This window comes from Pleurodeles waltl, chromosome 7 (genome assembly GCF_031143425.1).
Source record: "Pleurodeles waltl isolate 20211129_DDA chromosome 7, aPleWal1.hap1.20221129, whole genome shotgun sequence".
Classification (NCBI taxonomy): Eukaryota; Metazoa; Chordata; class Amphibia; order Caudata; family Salamandridae; genus Pleurodeles; species Pleurodeles waltl.
Genome location: NC_090446.1, coordinates 872,142,660 through 872,162,749, shown reverse-complemented (window position 1 = coordinate 872,162,749; position 20,090 = coordinate 872,142,660). Strand labels below are relative to the sequence as shown.

At 45.0% G+C, this 20,090-nt stretch overlaps 1 protein-coding gene across 1 annotated transcript in view; it reads left to right on the top strand.

The window, feature by feature from the left end:
• The first annotated feature begins 686 nt into the window (after nucleotides 1–686).
• The window catches only part of DIAPH1 (diaphanous related formin 1), a 978,623-nt gene continuing 959,219 nt past the window's right edge, over nucleotides 687–20,090 (top strand). Inside the window, exon 1 of the mRNA XM_069199475.1 lies at nucleotides 687–1,433. Within this exon, the coding sequence (XP_069055576.1) occupies nucleotides 1,308–1,433 (126 nt within the window). The 5' untranslated portion in view covers nucleotides 687–1,307. The remainder of the gene's footprint in view (nucleotides 1,434–20,090) is intronic.

Sequence of the window (20,090 nt, the reverse complement as noted above, 5' to 3'; positions counted from 1 at the left end):
GGATGAAAGAGAAGTAGTTCTGTGAATGAGCTGTAGCAGGATACAAGTCACCCAGTCCACCGGACAGTAAAAAGCCATTGTCCACGAGGTTAAAACGCGTAAAGGGATTGAAGCCCTTCAAAAAAAAGAATAAAGGAAATAAGATTAACAAGAAACAATCAATGGGTCATAATGGGGTGGCCCAAAACTCACTGCAAGCATTGGCACTGTGCACAAGAGGAATTTACCAACACCTAACAGGTCAAAGTTGTCTGTGCTAAGTATCTAACAACCAAGATTTAACAATACTTTATTCATTAAGTATGCCAATAATGCAGTGTTGCTCTGTACTGTAGAAATGCTCCTTTGCCATATTCTTCCAGATTCGGCCTACTAGCAAACATTGTAAGATTGGGAAAGCAGAACGAGATGTAAAAAATAATTATGGGGACTTATTTCCCCCCATGAGCTTGCACAGCGATTGTGGAAATTTCAGGCGGCTTGGTAAACCTAAATTAAGATCGTTTCAGGTTTAAAAAAAATAAAAACGACAGACCACCCTGAATCGGGTCTGTTGGCACGCATGTATCCGCTGTATCCATTCACTTTCAAACTCCTGCATTCCCTACTTTCGCCAACAGAGGGAGCCGGCATCTTCACCTGACGTTCGCCACACCCTTGCACAGACATGGCCGTTTCCAGACATCTCCAGGAAGTATCTCGTCCCTCCCCCTTCCTGTGCCCAAATGGTACAGCCCGATCTCAGCGGCACAACGCGGAAGCTGTTGAAGTTTGCTATAGTTGAGATCAAAGCCTGTTGCTCTCATACCTCTCGACCTATCAGGGGCTCCCTAGATCACGCTAACGAAGCTCCTGGATACCGAAGAGCTGGACTGCCAGTCACTGACTAAAAAAAAAAACAGCAGCGTGAGTCGGGTCCCAGGTGGTGTTGCGTACAGTGACAGTTTGACGGAGGAGGGGGCTCGCGCTCTGTAATTTGATTGGCCAGCTGAGCGCGCGCCCGCTGTTGCCCCCTGCGGCCTCCAGCTCGGACCTACCAGCGGATTGGTCATCGGGGTGCGAGCTCACTGTTGCCCCCCCCGTACCTAGGGTGCGTGCCGGTTCTTTCAGTGGATTGGTCCCCTGGACTCGCGCAACTCGTTCCTACACCTGAGGTCAAGCGCCTGGTTCTGGATTTGGGCGGTGGCTGCCTTTAATTACCTAAAACCCGCGTGCTTGGGCTGATTTTGGGGGCACGCGCCGCTGATCAGTTTCCCGCCCTATAGGCGTCTCTAAACCAACCAACGGAGCCTGACATAGCCGGGGCCATGGAGCCCCCGAACGGTGGAGGGGAGCGAGGAGGTGGCTCCGGACCCCCCGGCCCTGCACGGAGCACCAAGGACAAGAAGAAGCCACGGAACCCAGAGGAGGGCGACGGCAAGTCCAAGAAATTTGTGAGTTGACAGTGTGCGCGTGCGTGTGACCAGGGGAGGGGCAGCTTGAGAACTCTGAGTCAGGAACCGCCCCCCAGTGATCCTCTCTACAGAGTGCCTGTGTGTGTAGGATCCAACCCCAGATTTTCCACAGGCACTCACACCACCGCACTTTTAGGTCCAAGAGCTCTCGCCTTTACACATTAGCAGTCTGACAGCCACCTCTCCCCGGTACTGTCGGAGACCGCAGAGTTGCAATTCAGAAACGCTGATACTGACAGCTTTCCTACTTGTTTGCAACAGTTCTCCTAGAACTGGCAGAGACGCCACTAGTATCATATCAACTTCCGATGTGTTAATTCTTGCCTTCACTTGCTGTCGCAGCTGACCCCGCTCTTCCTGTGTCTCTACTGTGGGCACACGGAGTTGCTGTCAGTGTGTCACCTGCCGGAAGGACTTTTGTGGCATGCGGCACACACCCGTTGTAATCTGAGAGCCACTGCTTCCTGTCTGTGGGACATAAACATCGACACTCATATTTTGCACTAGCACTGTTGGGATCCCCTTTGGAATACCAACTTCCATCCCCTAGCAGTATAAGGGAGTGTTTGCCATTATTAGTATACAAAGTTATTGACGTTTAATTTAAAAATACTTATGGTGGAGTGTAGGGCACAACGATCCAAACTATGTTGCAAGACTATCTGCTCCTCTCTTTAAACGCGTCCTCAAAGAATAATTAATCTGCACATACATCTGGGACTTGTATGAAACGGCGCTAATAGTTCAGGAAACAAACAATAATATTTAATTCTTTCTCATTCAGATGGATAACCGGGAGTCTCTAAAATGGGGAAGAGGCAGGTGCCGAACAACTTACTACTTATGTGCTGCATGGCTTTACCGCCTACAGTGTGTAAAGTACATTCAATTGTATTTATTTTCAGTACCGCCCCCACCCCGTTGTTTAAGAAACAAACTAGTTCAAACAAATAGGGCTGTGCTCACTTTCGCATCCGGTTTATGTTCAGGTACGATATCTGAGCCGGAATGCTATGGTCTCGCCGACGCCTCCAAATCCCTTTTCAATTAACGTTATTTTTGGACACTACACAAAACAGATTACAGCAGTCGCCCATAGTAATATATTTAACAAATTATTACTGCAGCCCATTGAAGTTATTCAAAAATGTACACCTTTTAGTTGTAACTTCACTGACATCAGTATACATTATTACGGTAAATGGATTATCGTTATTTTTAGTCTTGCACCATCTCCTTTCCAAATGGTATTTAAAGATGCTGTCTGATGATTGATAAAATATGTAACACTCCAAAAATGCCTGCAGCAACGTTTGCCATACTAGTAGAGCAATAAAGGTATATCCGTTTTGCTGCTTAATGCCAGCATTAGTCCCCATGTATTGTTGCATATTCGCTGATCTAATCGAGTATTTAGATACGAAAGTGTTCTTCCAAGGTCGAGAAGCATATATAAATATGTAGGGATTTCAGCTGAGCTACATTGTGACATATATGGTGATAACTGCAGTTTTCCATTTATTGCCTCCTGATCAGGCTTAGCGTTTTTAAAAATTAAATAACATTTTCTTCTCTTGTTTCGCCGAGGCCTTGGGTTTGTACTTACATCATCTCACTGAACGAGGCATGCATATAATTGTGATATTAAGCTTGATAACATAGTTCAGCATGTACTTTTCCCAGTATTGTCTATTCCGGACTGTAGACGCTGAAAACAATCAGCAGAAGCAAGTGTGTTAGAACTTGGCACATGCTGAAACTAGTTTAAATTCCAAACTTACTAACTGTGCTTGATGAGGGTGAAAATACATATGTAACGTTTTTTCCACAATAGTATTTACAGAAGGCTTCCTATATGGCGACCAAAGTGATGCTGCATATGCTAAGGACTGAACTTTACATTTATAATCTTTTACTAGAGAGAGTGAGGGATGTCCTCCTTATTGACCACTACCCTTCCTTGCACACCTAGCATTGCAAAAGCATTTTGTATTTCTTTGATCATGTTTGTCTTTCCGTCTCATATATTGATCCATCCAATTACCGAGAGCCGTGTATCACATTACCTTCTTCAGCCTACTTTGCCCAATATTCTATGCGTAGTGAATAGGCTTTTTGCTAAACACCTACGTTTTTGTTGCGTTTTTATTTATCCCTAGTGAATTGCGCACAACGTGCAGTGATTTAACATTCAGTGTCAAAAACAAGGCGGTGTTCGACTTAATCTCAGACTCTGGCAATCACTGAGGACCACATTCCACATCATTACTTTTTGCTCACTATAGACAGAGGCCTGCCAGGTGAAAATCGGGCATGAGCCTGTTCAATAGTAGCTCTTCAGCTTGACCTGTCAGGCTAGGTCCTTTTTAGAAGGGTTACACAAGCAAATCCAGACTGGCTTCCTCCTAGTTGAGTCTGGTCAGTAAAGTATAGTTTTATTCCTGTGGCAGTGCCCACAGTATTCATATCTGGGCATACATGTTTATGGAATAGATGGCAGTCCCGAGTAATTATCAGTGGCTGAGATTAATTCAGACAATCCACCCATCACCTTTTTTTTGTTTTCTTCAGTGATTATATTAAGGGGATATTGCAGACTGATTGGGGGTTTTATAAAAAAATATTATTAGTATAAATTTATACTACAGACGATACCCTCACTTTGAAAATAAATGACCTGGTGGTAACCCTTCATTTATTTTGATGCATATGTTGAACCGTAGAGGTGTGAGTGCACACCTCTTGTTAACAGCCGTACAGTATCGGTACATTCACACTCCTATCATCAGGACACTCCTTCAATGTTTGTACAGCTAGTAGCAGTACCTGAAATAAAGTCCATAAAAAGTAAAAGTATTGATATCCTGCTAAAAGTGCTGGTGCTGTCCCTTTCAAGTTAAAGATATGCAGGTACTCGGTGGCAGGTTTTAGCTTCCCATTTAATACATTGTCTAGTAGCTCACATATGCTTGGTGCAGTCATTTGTAGGAGATGGAAGTCACCGAGAGACTACATGACTAAGGCGGAGTGGCTTCCATGCAAAGACTGACCATAGAGGTGCCCTCTACTGAGTCGATCTGCTACCCATCTGAAAGGCTGTTAAAATTGATGAGTGCCACAGTCCTTGCAGAGACAGTCCTTGCTTGTCTCTGCAGTTTCACATTCTTAGGCTCATCATTCCTCCTATTTTTTTGTCTACCATTAATTGTTGTCTCCAATGAAGCAGAACCCCCAGTGTAAATTGTGGCTACACGTTTTCACAGTAGAAACAGCGTCTAGTAAAATATGGTCACCCAAAACCTTACTGTGTTTGAAGAGTTGTTAACTCATAAATCTTCCTTCGGTTTGCCTCTTTATATTTGGGCATCCCTCTCTCCAGGTGGCTTTTGCATAGAATGTCCACTCCTGCCTGCTTAGAATGAGCAGATGTCTGTAATTGTCCACATTCGTCATGGAAACTGCAGTATGTTGTTTCTGTCTAAGTTTGTAAACAAGTATAGTTGTAAAAAAGTACAGCATGCACCATTCGGATACCTAGGTATTACTATGTCATGCATGGGAAGCCGGCTGTCTAGTTTCAAAACATATACTTCTGTGAATATCTAAAGCATTCACCTTTCTTGTAGTTCCAGAGTCATACCTTTGTTTTGCAGAAAATATAGCCATGCTACCTATGTAAATCTGTAAATGCTGCATGTTATTACTCTATAAAGCCTCGGGAGCAGACCAAGTATTCTCTTCATGTATTTCTTAAAATGAAAGGTACACACTGTTGTGAGAATTATATACTTATTAGAAATTTGGGGTTCTGGTTGGAAGAGGTATGGACCCTGTTCAAGCAGGATCCACAATCCTAGTCCAGATAAGTCATTTACAAACCATTAATTAACCTGTGCTCACCCTCTTGTAGCTTAGCACAAAGTGGGCATGCTTAACTTAGGAGGCAATGTGTACATTATTTGTGAAACACTTCAAACCCTAAAGCAGTGAAAACACCACACAAAAAATAAACCACACTAAGTTAGAAAAACAGATCTGACTTTAATGAACAAAACAACAAAAATCGAATAAGTAGAAGTCGTGGTACAATATTTAAAAGACTATCTGCAATTGTAGTGCTTAAAGCGCCAACTAGGGCTATCTGGTCGCCCTAGATGGGGATAAATCCAAAGTTGAGGCCGACCGCGATGGAGTGCGGGCCAGCTACAGGGACCAACCTTGTCCTGCCGAAACAGTACCTTGTGTGGAGGATTGAGTCAATGTCGCAAATCTGATGTGAGGAGTGGAGGGGACCATGTGAAGGTGATGCCTCTGGTCTGATCCGCGCAGTCTGGGATGCATCATTGTTGATGTGATGCCCTCGAAGTGCGGTGTTGAACCCAATGCTATGAAGGTGATGTGTTGTTGAGCCGCGCAGCCAGCAATGCATAGGCATTGCATTGGGACTGAGGGTGATGCGTGGGTTCCGAGCTGTGCAATTGGTGCTGCAATGTCTCAGTCCTCGGCAGCAGTGATGTGTCGAGAGAAGCAGTGTTTCCGATCAGCACAGAGACAACGATACATGGATTTCTGACAGCTCCAGAACCCACTTCCAAGGGTCCAGTACTGAATCAGTACTACTTGGCAGGGTAGGACTCACAGTTGGCCAAGTCCAGAAGCTGTAGCAGAGTCTTTGATGTCCCTGAAACTTCAGAAGGGGAGGCAAGCCAGCAAGCCCTTGGAGTCAGTTTGGTTCAGAGGATGTAGAGATGCAGGTTCTATCCTTCTCACTCCCTGGCAAGGAGTGCGGCAGGGCAGACACAATGAAGCAGAAGTCCAGCAGAGTTCCCAGCAATGTGAAATTACTTTCAGCAGCACAGCAGTCCTTCTTCCTGGCAGAATGTCTTCGGGTCCAAAAGTGTACTGATTTGGTAGGGTCAGAAATCCTGTCCTTTTTAAATTCAGTGCAACCTCTGTTGGGGCTGTCCAGGCCTACCTTAGGGATGACCTATATGTATTAAAAAAAGAAGGTTTGGGCCTGACAAGTGAGTTAACTTGCAATGGCAGTTTAAAACTGCCCATACAGACTCTGCAATGGCAGCCCTAAGTAATATTTAAAAGGCTTCTTAAGTGGGTGGTACAACCAGTGCTGCAGACCTACTAGTAGCATTTAATTTATAGGCCCTGGGCACATTTATTGCACTTTACTAGGGACTTATTAGTAATTAAGAACACCAGTTGTGAATAAGCCAATGGTAATGTGTTTTAAGCAGAGAGCACATTCATTTTTGCACTAGTTAGCAGTGGTAATCTGCCCAGAGTCCTAAAGTCATCAAAAACGAATTCAGGAAAAAGTGGGGAGGAAAGGCAAAATGTCTGGTGATGACCCTGCAGAAAGGGCCAAGTTCAAGACTTATACTCTCAGAATTCCTAGGTGCTGTGGCATATTATCTTCCAGTAGGTCCAAGGAGAATAATAATTGTGAAACAAGTCAGATATCATTTGAGCCTAGGGAGATTGGTGCAGAAACTTGCAAACACAGTGTAAAGTGGATCAAAAAGTATTACATTTGCAGACATTCGGATCTCACTGCCAAGGAGAAGTGCCCTTTCGCAAAATGCCCTTTTGGTGCACTTAGATTGCCAGTGCCCCAGGAGGAAAGGGGTACCCCAACGCATGGCTGCAACAGAGAGGACATGCTTGATGGATTTGTTTGCAGGTATTAAACACTAGTCTTTCTGGTCTGCTGGCATACATTTTTGGAAACAAGTAATGGAATTATTTTTTAATTTTACGATGCATTTTTGTAAATTACATTTTGTACGATGAATACTAGACAACCCATGTCTGTTGATGTGCTGCAAAATGCATATAATAATGACAATAATATTATGAATGGTTCTAATGCTTTAATACCATTAAGAGATAATGAATGGATAAAAGAAGTGAAATGTGAGCAACTTAGGTCTGGGTCTTTAGGTCTATATGTTTGTACCATTTATGGCAAGGTTGTGCAGGCTTAGACAGTTCTAGGATAAAGAAAAATCACAAGTAAGACTTAGCCTCCAAACTCTCCTCTGAAGATTGGTGTGAGTGTATAGATACGTTTTACATGTCTTTTTCAAGAGACATGGTCTTTAGCTCCTTTTTTTTAATTCAGGTTTTGTTAATTTCACTCAAGCTGCCATTTCCACAAGGAAAGGAGGACCATCAAGTGGACTGACTACTTCGGTGAAAAACACACTGCCTTATCTGACCACTTTGAGTTGGGCTCACCTCTTGGTTTATGTGTTAGCCTGCGATTCATCGGTAATTTGAGTTATTATGTTTGCAACTTGTACCGCAGGCCTGGGTTGAGTAACAGTTCTGAGTCATCAGCTATCGATATCATGGACTCTTGTATTACAGCCTTTCCGATTGATGTTTTTAAAACTGTTGCTGGTGACTTCAACTGTGATTTGAGCCACTCAGTGTCCACACTGAGGATCTTGCTAGTGAAGAAGACCAGGTCTAGTCAGCTCTAAGGTTTATTCCAAACAGCGCCTCAGGAATGGATAAGATTCCTGGAGATCTTTTTAGGGTCGAAAAGGACATCTGGTGACCATATTTACTTATGTTTTTCAATGCCATCAGGAATGGTGCACCTATGCCCCCTCATGGGCTGGGTCAGAGATTATCCAGATTTTTACAAAGGGCTCTATGCCCCTTCCCTCTAATTCTAGGCCAGTTAGTCTTATAGATATTACACACAGAAAATGTTAAGTAGGGTCATTCTGGCTAGGTTGCTTGAGTGCGTATCCAACACTGCAATTTTGATTCCTTTCCAAGCCATCTTCTGGGACGGCGTAAGCACCATTGATTAGGTATTTTGACTTCTACTATTGTACTGGAAATATGTTACTCTCGGGACTGCTCGTCTGTATGTGATCTTCGTTGACCTCCGGTCTGTGTTTGACCATTTCTCCAGGGAAATTCTCTGAAAAGTGATGGCGGACACAGGGGTTTCGAAGTATCCCTAGGACATCCTTATTAGATTACACTCCAGCAACTTTGCCGAAGTTTGCTGTGGGTCTCAGGGTGAATTAACTAACTCTATACCAGTAAATTGTGGACTTCAGCAGGGTTGCGTTCTTGCTCCAATCCCATTTCTTCTTCTTTTTTACATGTAAAAAAAAAATTGTTTTCATACCTGTAGAGTTGTGAGAATGATGTTCCTAGACTGGCAGATGTAGGTGTCCCAGCCCACTTGTTTGTCGACAACACCCATCTGATCTCTAAAACCCTGATAGGGCTTCGAAAGCTCCTGGATCAGTTCTGGGGCTTAGAAATCAATATTGGTAAAACCAAGCATATGTTTTTTAAATCCTCGTCCATCCTCTAAGGTCAAATCCCTCACTTAATGGAGCTAAATTGGCAAGAGTTCATGTTTTGGATTATCTTGGGGTTACACTTACTGGGCACTTCGATTGGATTCCTGACAACGCGAAGTGCAGGCTTAAACTTAAACAGTTATTCTGGGGGAATTGCGAGGTCCCAAAGGGGATCCCTACTTGGTCCCATTTCCCCAGCCCTCGAATGTATAACTTGCAAGCCCCTGAGGCCGCGTTGTATGTCACAGAATTGTGGGGACATCAAGTTTTCAGTTGCTTACAGAAAGTAGAAAATTGTTTAATGCAAGCATTAACCTATCTCCCTGTCGGCACTCCACTTATTCCCCTATGCTTAGACATGGGCCTGAAACTGATTGATGACAAAACAGGTCTGAGACCCATTCGATTCTGGCATAGTCTCTGGGGGACCTTTGAGCTGCTTCCTTAATGGCAGGGCTTGAAGGACTTCCTGCGTCTACCTGGAGTATTCCCTGGGTTAGGTTTATCAAACACTCCCTTACACTGATAGGGTGTGGGGAACTCTGGTCCAGCCCCTCTGACTTTACTGGGGTCTCTTAGGCCACCTTAAAGGGACTGTACTGGCAGTATAGGCATGCCCTCTACCAAGGGCAACCTGGTGCAGGCTCCATTGTTACAGCATTTCTTGAGTTCAAGGATCATTTTAATTTGGAGCCTTTCCTTAATGAGAGAGAGCCTCCCCAAGCCAAGACACTTTACCTAAAATTTCATTTAGGGACTTGACACTTTTTTTCTTTCTCTGTCAAATGTCAGCATACTGCCAAGCAGTCTGACGGATTTCGCCCTTTTTGCATTGAACTATAGAATGTGTTGTACTTTTTTTTTTTACATATATGGGTTACAGAAGGAAATGGAGCCTCCTGATTTGCTGTGTCTCGGGTATTCTATAGAGTACCTATCAGGATCTTGAGAAGCGACATTAGAGAGCCCATACTGTTTGCGGTCTCACGATTTCTGCTATATATGTGGAGGCTCAAGCGCAACTAGCTTGCAGTATAGTGAGTCCTCCCTTGCAGGCTGCCAGAAATTGTGTTTTTTTTCTTGTTTGTTGTATATTACACTGATGGTTTGGCATTTAATGTCCCTTTGTCCTATTTATGTATGTGTATTTTATTGATGTTGTTAGCGTGCCTGGTCCTTAGTTAGTAAATTTACAAGGGGACGTGTATAGGTCGATGAACCTTTTGGATCGCATGGAGTATCCCAGCTAAGTGGTAAACCAATGGACCATCAATAAGCACTGCACTCAATAACAACCATCAAGAAAACCCCCTATCTTATAAGAAATTACCATCACTCTCAAGAAGGTTAATCATTTTTATTCCCTAATAGTTACAGTTCTAATCAAAACCTTTATTTGACTTTATTGTTAATCAAACTTTATTAATCATCACAAAACAAATTATTCACGAAGAACATTACGAGCATAAACAAGCATCAATGTAAGTCAGCAAATCCTTTAACATTTATGAATAATTCAGCAATACAAGTCAGTCAGTCTGCTGTCACTGTTAAGTCACCCTTGTCAGCCTACCTAACTCAAATTAGCATCAGCATGTGGGTCTTCATGCGAAAACAATTTAGACAAAAATCATTAATTTGGAAAATCTAGCTACAGAGAGAGGAAAAAACATTTTAAACAGCGCAGTTGGTATCTTGAAGAAAAAGCACACATTAGTTAGTCACATTGTTATAGCTACCTATCCAAGATAGATCAGCAACGAGTCAGTCTTCGTTTCCAGGTCATCAGTCATCAGCAAGTATCAGGCTCACAGAGAGCAAGCCCAATTATCAGAACTTCAGACAGCATCTCCTGATATCATCAACCTTCGCCTTTCCGATCTAAATTTCCTTTCCTTGTCATGACTTTTTATTAGGGTCTCTCAGTCCATTCCTCTAATTGCTAATTGGTAAACCTTATCAGAAGTTATGACTCTAACCTATAGTTTTTGTTTACCACATATTCGCGTCAGTTCAAGCCTCAAGTTCCATTAGTTTGATTGGTCCTTCTGTCGATGAAAACATCATCTGGCTCTTCAGGTAACTAAATTGTTGCACGCAATCTTTCAGTCAGTGCTTCCATTGTTCAAGTCCTGGGAAAGTACATTTAGCCTACACTACACATAATTGTATCAATTTGTCCTCATCATCTCCTGTCCACTGGTACAGTTGCAGAATTTTCTAGCAGAGCTCTCTCTGAACTATGTACAGTTCAAGGTTCTTTTCTCCAGTTCCAGTCCTCGGCAGCTCATCGCGTCTCCATGTTAAAGAAAGCAAGGCCCAGCGAAGACCAGGCCTCCAGTTTGGCTAAGTTAAGAACATGAATTATCATAAAACATAGATTATACATTCAAATATGACATATTATTACACATTTTAATATATAATTTCATTATTTAGCATTTTGTTAATACATATGGGGACCACTCCCCGTGGGCACTTTTTCCTCATACATGTTATTTTCAAATATTAGATTCTTTTATCAATATTTCTCATTAGTATTCATACACAAATCATTAGAAATTTCTCATATTAGCATATCTGCTCCAACAATGTTATGTAATTTATAATTGTTATGGACCTTTTGGGCTTTAACAGCTTGAAGCCGAATAAAGATTTAATGATGAGGATTTCAGTAATTTTGAAAGTGAGAGCCGCAATTGGATGGTACTAGAGATAGCTATTTCAGTGTGGAGATCCAAGCATTTTTCAAGTGAGAAGGGATGCAGTGTGAGAGTGCCGCTTGGTTCAGAATGTGGTTGATCTTCTTCATGAAGTGGGGTGGGCAGCAGTCTGTTGCTTAACAAGAGGGGTTTCAGTTTGGTGATGGTGTTCTGGCCATCTTCAGAGGTGACGTGTGTTGGAGAAGAAAGGAGATTGGAGTGCGTGTAAAAGCAGTCATGCTGTACTGGATGCTCTGTGGGAATGCACGAGGTTTACCCCTTGTCTTGGCCAGACCACTTGAATCTCTCCTGGTCCTGGTTTTTATTGTTCTCCACAAGCCTATGATTTTGCTCCCTTCTGTTTTTTATGTGTGACCTTACAATTGTCCTTCACCAGTATGCAAAGGGGGAAGTTCAGCACACAGAGTTTTGTACTGTTTTTTTATGAGGAGTTCTTGTCGGCATGCCTCACGTCTTCAGTATCCCCCCACCCCCTCTTTTTTCAATTTGTCATCCAGTACTTCTTCTTTCTTGTTCTCCCCAAGGACAGCTGTTTCATATTTGTCTCCTGTTTTCTTTATATTAAATACTGCCTCCTCCACTGCATGGTGTTTTAATCCGATCATATTTCTTAAAGCCAAACTGTGTTTTGGAGAGGCCTTTTCTCCCACTGCTCGAGTACATTTTTTTTTGTGTCATGCTTGATTAATGGCACTCGATCTTAATATTTGCATTCCGTTTTTCCGCTTGAATGGGGATGCTCCGCATCTTTTTGATGGCACTTGTCTTTAGCCAGGGATAACATATCATGTAAGTCGATTTCTACTGTGTGTTCATTCATGTTTTCTACAAGGTTAATATCATAGTTTTCAGTTTTGTGACTGGAACCATACCCTTTATACTTTATACACTGTTCTTGATGTTTTCTCTTCTTCATTTGCAATGTTTCACACGTTTCTTTTGTGCGCTTAATGTTTTGATACCTTTCTTGCAAAATTTCTTTTGGTAATTATGATCTTTTGACAGAATTTCATTGATAACCTATTATTTTATCCACCCGGCCTGTAATAGCTTGAGTTCTTGTCCGCAGTTTCCAATTAACATTCTTGTAGAGTATTTTCATACTGTCCGTGGTGTATTTTAAAGCCTATTAAGGCATTCCATCACTTTATTCCCAGGGACAACGGCTTGCATTCTCACTGTTCTATTTGTTGGAAACGTTTTGTTTTTTAAAGCCAAAATTTACTTCAGAGGCAAGTTAAGCTTTGAAACAAGTGGGTCCTGCGTTTTTGTTGGTCTTTGACTCCAACGCCCAGTTTCTTGTTTCTCAAGAATGTTAATTATGTTAAGCTGTGTTTTTTCGTGCGCCCCCCTCCCCGTTTGTTTCTTGAAATAGGAATTCAATTTTTTTTTACTTAACCAGATCATTTATTTGTAGTTGTAGTGCATGGAATGCTACCATGTGGCTGCTACTAGTGTATGCTAGACCTCACTTGATGACTATAGGAGAACCTCTAACTGAATGATGATATATATTTTCCCTACCGCTTTTGCTTAAAGTAATCCTTTCTTACAGCATATGTATCTTTTGTGGTTTGGCACAGCATTCATTTATCACTGATCTGTCCCCTTTAGGTTGACACGTGGGTCATGGGACATTTGATTTTGTGGGTTACAGTAAATCTGTGCTGTCCTGCTCTTCCATTTAGGAGAGTAAAATTAGGTGGAATTGTTTGGATTGCATATAAATTGCTAATTTATATGCAAAAAAAAGTTTTGTTACTTTAGACCTATTCAGTTCCTTCACTCATGGCAGTGTTTTCAGAGTTACCTTTGTCAAGTGTTTTTAAAGTCCATGTTCACTCTCCTTCATTTTCTTTAAAAATGGTCTTTTTTTTTTTTTTTTCACTGCACTGTGCAATTGAATGTCTTTGCCACATAGCTTGAACCCTACAACTGCACATTTACAAGTGCGTGACTGCAACTCTTCAACTCCGGCAACCTTGCAACTGCTTATCTACAGCGCTGCTCTTCCATACGTCTGTAGATAGCAAACTACAAAATACAGCACAACTCTGAACCTATCTGTACAATTGCAATTGCATGTCTAAATAATTTACATTCTTACCCATAACAGTTGAGTTCATGATACACAGTTGTTGTGTGGTGCCAGGTACAGTTACACATACCCCATTAACAATTGAAAGGGATCTTACCTCTGCTTCACTGCTCACAGAAAATTGCACTGATTGTTGAAGTGGTCATGGCCCACATGGAATATTCTCCCCATCACCTTTCTTAAACTCCAGCAAGTACAAAATTATGCTGCCAGAGTGCTGTACAATCAAAAAATCCATGATCATGTTCCTACCCTGCTCTCGGATAACTTCTTTTGGCTCCTTCTGCAGGAAAGAAGTGCAAGTCACTTTGTCTTATCCATAAGGCATTACGTTACAGTGGCCCAAATCATAACTCCAGTGTCTTTACCATATTAACCTACCCTGAGTCTTGGCCTACCAACAAACAATTGCCAAATCCATGTCAATTTAAATACGAAAGAATAGCTTCAGGTCCACATTTTCACCTTGGTATTGGAATAATGCCACCCTACCTGTGACTGTAGACATAACCTATTCTCAAGCCCACTGGGTCCGATTCCCAAGATCGGTCTATGCATAGATCAAACACATGTACAGTGCTAAATAGCACATTCTGATGGATACAACTACCTGTGGATTCCTCACCTAATGAATACTCCCATGGCACCAGCATTAGACGGAAATCTTCTTCCTAGCTTCTGCACGTCGACGAGGACGTCACATTTGCCCATGCAACGCCATCTGACGTCATACAGGCAATAAGAGGTCCTTGCCGACGTGCCAACGTCAGTTCCCTTTTTTCCGTGCATTCGAAACGGTTATCTTCGAGGGAGCTACTGTTGCTTTCGAAGTTACAGTGTGTTTTCTGCTGCGTGGTTTTTCTCTGAGGTTACTATGTCTCAGAGGAAGTCTAGTTTCAAGCCCTGTCGGGAGTGTGGGGGCAAGATGTCCGTTACTGACCCACATTCGGACTGTTTATGGTGCTTAAGCTCCGACCACGACGTCGCAACATGTGATTCATGTCAACACATGAATCCGAAGGCCCTAAAAGAGAGCGAGGCTAAACTCTTCATGGCGAAGTCAAAAAGGAAGGAGAAGAAGCATCATAGGAAGTCCTCCTCGCCGAAGACTCATCGGCGTCATCGAGACTCCCAGCGCCGTAGGGATTCACGGCGCCATTCCAGCAAGGAGAGGTCTCGATCGAGGTCGCCTTCGGCTCGGCGTCGAAAGACTTGGGAGGTCAGTCCCACAGTCACTCCACATCCATCGACGCCGTTGCCTTCTCCGACTTCGCCTGGGCAGACATTTTCAGTGGTTGAAGTGACGCAGCCTCAGGTGTTCTCTCCGGCGTCGCAGACGTCGAGGCTGGCGTCGGGGTCGCCTTCGATCCAGGCACCCCAGTATCCGGCTTTTCCTGCCCCTGGAGCTGATAATACCGCATTTTTTAATGCGAGGTATACCATCTTCCAGCAGATGGCTCCAGGCGGTTCTCCAACTGGTCCTTCGGGCCCGTTGGCTTTCACCTTGGGTGCTCCTGCGCCGCTACGGCCAGCACCCTTTATGCCCTTTCTCCCTTTAGGGAATGTGGGCTCGGCGCCGGTGTCCGCTCCGGTGGCTCCAGAGGTTTCGGCCCCAGAGGTTTCCATCCCGTCGACTTCGGGGTTTCGGCCAGTGACTCCGACAGGACCATCGGAGACTCCGAGACGCGCCTCTCTTCACCCGGCTCCTAGCGCGGCGTCGAAGCTGCCTGTGGCGCCGGACATGCCGTCGGATGGATCCGGAGATCGGCGTCGTTCCTCGACTTCGGCGGATGCCATGTCGACGCCGCGTATTGAAGAGAGGCTTCATTCTAGGAGACGTGCTCTCCGTCTCTTGGAGGAACAGGAATACCAACGGGTCTTGGAGGAAATTGAGGATTCTGGCGAGGGTCTTCATGGACTGGATACAGCTAGTGGGCTGGATACTTCCCCTGAGTGGGACTTGTCATCTCCAGGGGAGTATACTGAGGAGGCAGCCACTTTTCACGCTGTAGTAAGAAAGGCAGCTAATTTCCTCGAACTGCCTTTGCCGGTGGCGGAGGCGAAACAGAATTTATTAACCGAGGTCCTACATCCGGCCTCTACTACAGCAGAGCCTCTTTTACCATTCAACGAGGCTTTGCTTGATCCGGTATTGGAGGTTTGGAAGAAGCCGGTTTCTTCCTCGGCTGTTCATAGGGCTGTGGCCAGGAGGTATCGGGCCGCACCATCTGACCTTGGCTTTCTGTCCAGACACCCTACGCCGGAGAGCTTGGTGGTCCAGGCTTCCTGTTCTTCTAGATCTGCGCCTGGATCTTTTCCGACGGTGCCGGGGGACAGAGACTCCAAGAAGTTGGACTCGCAATCCAAGAAAATATTCTCGTCCTGTAGCATGGCGTTGAAGTCCACCAACGCTACATGTATCCTGGGGAGGTACATCTATGCTCTTATGGACGAAATAACATCATCACATACGGAGCTTCCCCAAGGACTCTTGAATATTGTGTCGGATGCCCAGGCTGCTGCAACCCAGGTTATCCAATCTGGGTTGGATACAACTGACTCAGTGGCTAGGGCGATGGGCACGGCTGTGGTTGCGAGGAGCCAGGCTTGGCTTCGCAACTCAGGGTTCTCTTCGGACGTGCAGTCGACCCTGTTGGACCTCCCATTTGATGGGGACAAACATTTTGGGGCTAAAGCGGATTCGGCCTTGGAAAGGTTTAAAGAAAGCAGGGCCACAGCCAAGTCATTAGGGCTGCAAGCTGCTTCTTCTACCTCCTCCAGGTTTTTTTAGGAGGTTTCGTGGTTTTGGACGTGGCTCTTCCTCCTCTTCCTTTCGGGGGAGATTCCAACAACCTGCCTCTTCTCTCACCTTTAGATCAATTAGAGGGAGGGGTAGGGTCCGCACCAGGGGAGCCTCTCAGCAGCACTCTGCCTCTTCCTCGTCCTCTGGAGGGGTGCAGCAGGGGAAGCAGCCTTAGGTTTCCACTAATTCCCACTCACTCCTCTCCTGTAGGGGGAGGGTTACTGCATTTTCTTCACAAGTGGGAGGCTATTACATCAGACACTTGGGTTATCAGCATTGTGGGAAAAGGCTACACCCTTCCCTTTCGGGAGTTTCCACCACCCATCCCGCTCGCCCATCTTATTGTTCAAAAGAACACCTCCTGTTGTTAGAACAGGAGGTTCAAGTCCTCCTTTTAAAGGGCGCGGTGGAGTTGGTCCCAGAGCAGGAAAGAGGTCGAGGTTGTTACTCGAGGTACTTCCTGATTCCCAAGAAGGATGGTCGGTTGAGACCAATCCTGGACCTGAGGATCTTGAATTGGTTCCTCAAACAGGAAAAGTTCAAGATTCTGACCCTAGCTCAGGTGCTTTTGGCGTTGAACAATGGAGATTGGATGGTGTCTGTCGACTTGCAGGATGCTTATTTTCATATCCCGATACTCAAGTCGCACAGGAAGTATCTCCGGTTTGTGGTGGGGTCGCAGCACTATCAGTTTGCGGTCCTCCCGTTTGGTCTTACTTCAGCACCTCGAGTCTTCACGAAGGTGATGTCGGTGGTAGCGGCAGAGCTCAGAAGGAAGGGGATAGCAGTATTCCCTTACTTGGACGACTGGTTGATCAAAGCCAAGTCCCTGGAGCTTGTGATGCATCATCTGCAGTTGACACCTCAGTTGTTGTTCGACCTGGGCTTTTCGGTGAACGTGCCCAAATCTCACCTAGAGCCCTCTCAACGCCTCCTGTTCATAGGGGCAGTACTGGATACAACATTGGATCGAGCCTTTCCTCTGCCTCAGCGGATTCAAGATATTCAGGAGTTGGTTCCAATGTTTCGAAATGGAGCGGTCGTTCCAGTCCTCAAGGTCCTTCGTCTGCTCGGTCTGTTTGCCTCCTGCATACTGTTGGTCACGCATGCTCGCTGGCACATGAGGGCTCTTCAGTGGTGCCTCCGAAGGCAGTGGTCTCAACACAAAGGAGATCTCGAAGGTTCTGTCAAGATTTCCAGAGATGCCGCTGCGGACTTGAAGTGGTGGATTGCGGGCAACAATCTTTCACAGGGAAAGCCGTTCACGCAGTCACCACCAGTGACCACGGTCATAACGGATGCTTCCACTCTAGGGTGGGGAGCTCATCTGGGGGATCTGGAGATCAAAGGGCTTTGGTCTCCAGAGGAACAGATTTTTCATATCAATCTGTTGGAGTTGCGGGCTGTACGTCTGGCTCTCAAGGCCTTCCTCCCATCCCTTCGCGGTCAGTCGGTTCAGGTCCTGACGGACAATACTACTGCGATGTGGTATATATACAAACAGGGAGGAGTGGGGTCGTACCTTCTCTGCAGAGAAGCTCTTCGACTATGGTCCTGGGCAAAGGACCATCAGATTTGCTTGGTAGCAAATCATCTGGCCGGAGTCTTGAATGTACGTGCGGACGGTCTCAGTCGCCATTTCTCGGCCGACCACGAGTGGCGTCTCCATCCAGATCAAGTCCGTCTAATCTTCCAGTTGTGGGGGTTCCTCGGATAGATCTGTTTGCCACCCGGGAGAACTCGCACTGTCCGTTATACTGCAGCCTCCAGTATCCGGTGCAGGGGGCTTTGGGGGACGCGTTTCAGAGAACCTGGTGCGACCAGTTGCTTTACACGTTTCCCCCCATACCTTTGGTTCCTCGAGTATTGAGGAAAATTCGCCAAGACCGGGCCCAAGTAATCTTAATTGCTCCGGATTGGCCAAGGAGGGTGTGGTATTCCGACCTTCTTCAACTCTCAATGTGCCCTCCGCTCCGTCTCCCTCTCAGGGCAGACCTCCTCTCGCAGTTGCAGGGGCAGGTTTTACACCCCAACCTCCAGAGCCTGCACCTTCATGCCTGGAGATTGAACGGGGCAACCTGAGCTCCTTCTCTCTCCCACCTGATGTAGTGGATGTTATCTTAGCGGCCAGGCGACACTCCACTAAAACTATTTACGCTAATAGGTGGTCTAAATTTGTGGTATGGTGTGGGGAGAGACAGATTGATCCTTTACGCGCTCATATGTCAGATGTTTTATCTTTTGATTTGTCTTTAGCGCAGAAAGGTTGTGCAGTGGCTACTGTTAAAGGTTACCTGTCTGCCTTGTCAGCCTTCATTTGTCTCCCAGACCAACCATCGTTATTTAAATCTCCTATAGTACTTAGATTCTTGAAGGGCCTTATGAATAAATACCCTCCAAAACCTTTCGTTATGCCTCAATGGGATTTGTCCTTAGTCCTGACTTTCCTTATGGGGTCCCCTTTTGAGCCTATGCATTCTTGTCCATTAAGGTTCTTAGTGATTAAAACAGTTTTCCTGGTGGCCATAACATCTGCAAGGAGAGTGAGTGAGTTGCAGGCTTTATCGGTAAAACCCCCTTATACAACTTTTTATGGGGATAAGGTGGTGTTGAGGACCAAGGCTGTTTTCGTTCCGACGGTTGTTTCACCCTTCCATTTGGCTCAAACAATTACTCTGTCCACGTTCTATCCTCTGCCTCATCCCTCAAAGGAAGAAGAGAGACTTCATCGCTTGGACCCAAAGAGGGCGTTAAGCTTCTTCATAGACAGAACGAAGGATTTCAGGCTGGATGATCAGCTTTTCATCGGAGACGTGGGCAAGAGGAGAGGAAAGGCAGTCCACAAGAGAACACTCTCCAGGTGGGTGGTTGTTTGCATTAAAATTTGTTACTCTTTAGCAAAGAAGGATCCTCCTGATGGTATTAGAGCCCATTCCACCAGGGCTAAGTCAGCCACTTCGGCCTTGGCTAGGGGTGTTCCTGTGGTCGACATCTGCAAGGCCGCCACTTGGTCGTCCCTTCACACTTTTGAGAGGCATTACTGCTTGGACTCTGAGGTCAGAAGGGACTGCCATTTTGCACGGTCAGTGCTGCAGGATTTCTTGGTTTGACCATACAGGCACCCACCACCGGGCGTGGTACTGCTTTGGGACTCTATTCATTAGGTGAGGAATCCACAGGGAGTTGTATCCATCAGAACGAGTTACTTACCTTCGGTAACGACTTTTCTGGTGAATACATTAGCTACCTGTGGATTCCTCACGTCGGCGAGGACCTCTTATTGCCTGTATGACGTCAGACGGCGTCGCGTGGGCAAATGTGACTTCCTCGTCGACGTGCAGAAGCTAGGAAGAAGATTTCCGTCGAATGCTGGCGCCATGGGAGTATTCATTCGGTGAGGAATCATTAGGTGAGGAATCCACAGGTAGCTAATGTATCCACCAGAAAAGTCGTTACCGAAGGTAAGTAACTCGTTCATCAGCAGATGACTTCAAATTCCCAGTAGCCATGTCTTTTATAGATGATGTCTTCTCAGTTCTCTGTAGCCTTTACCATTCTATCATGTTAGAGTAGGTCTCTCTTAGTATAAAGTGTGTCAGGCAAAATCTAAGTTAGCTGAAGTGGTTTCTGCTTTAGAAGTCATGTTGTCTTGTTCGAGAAGAT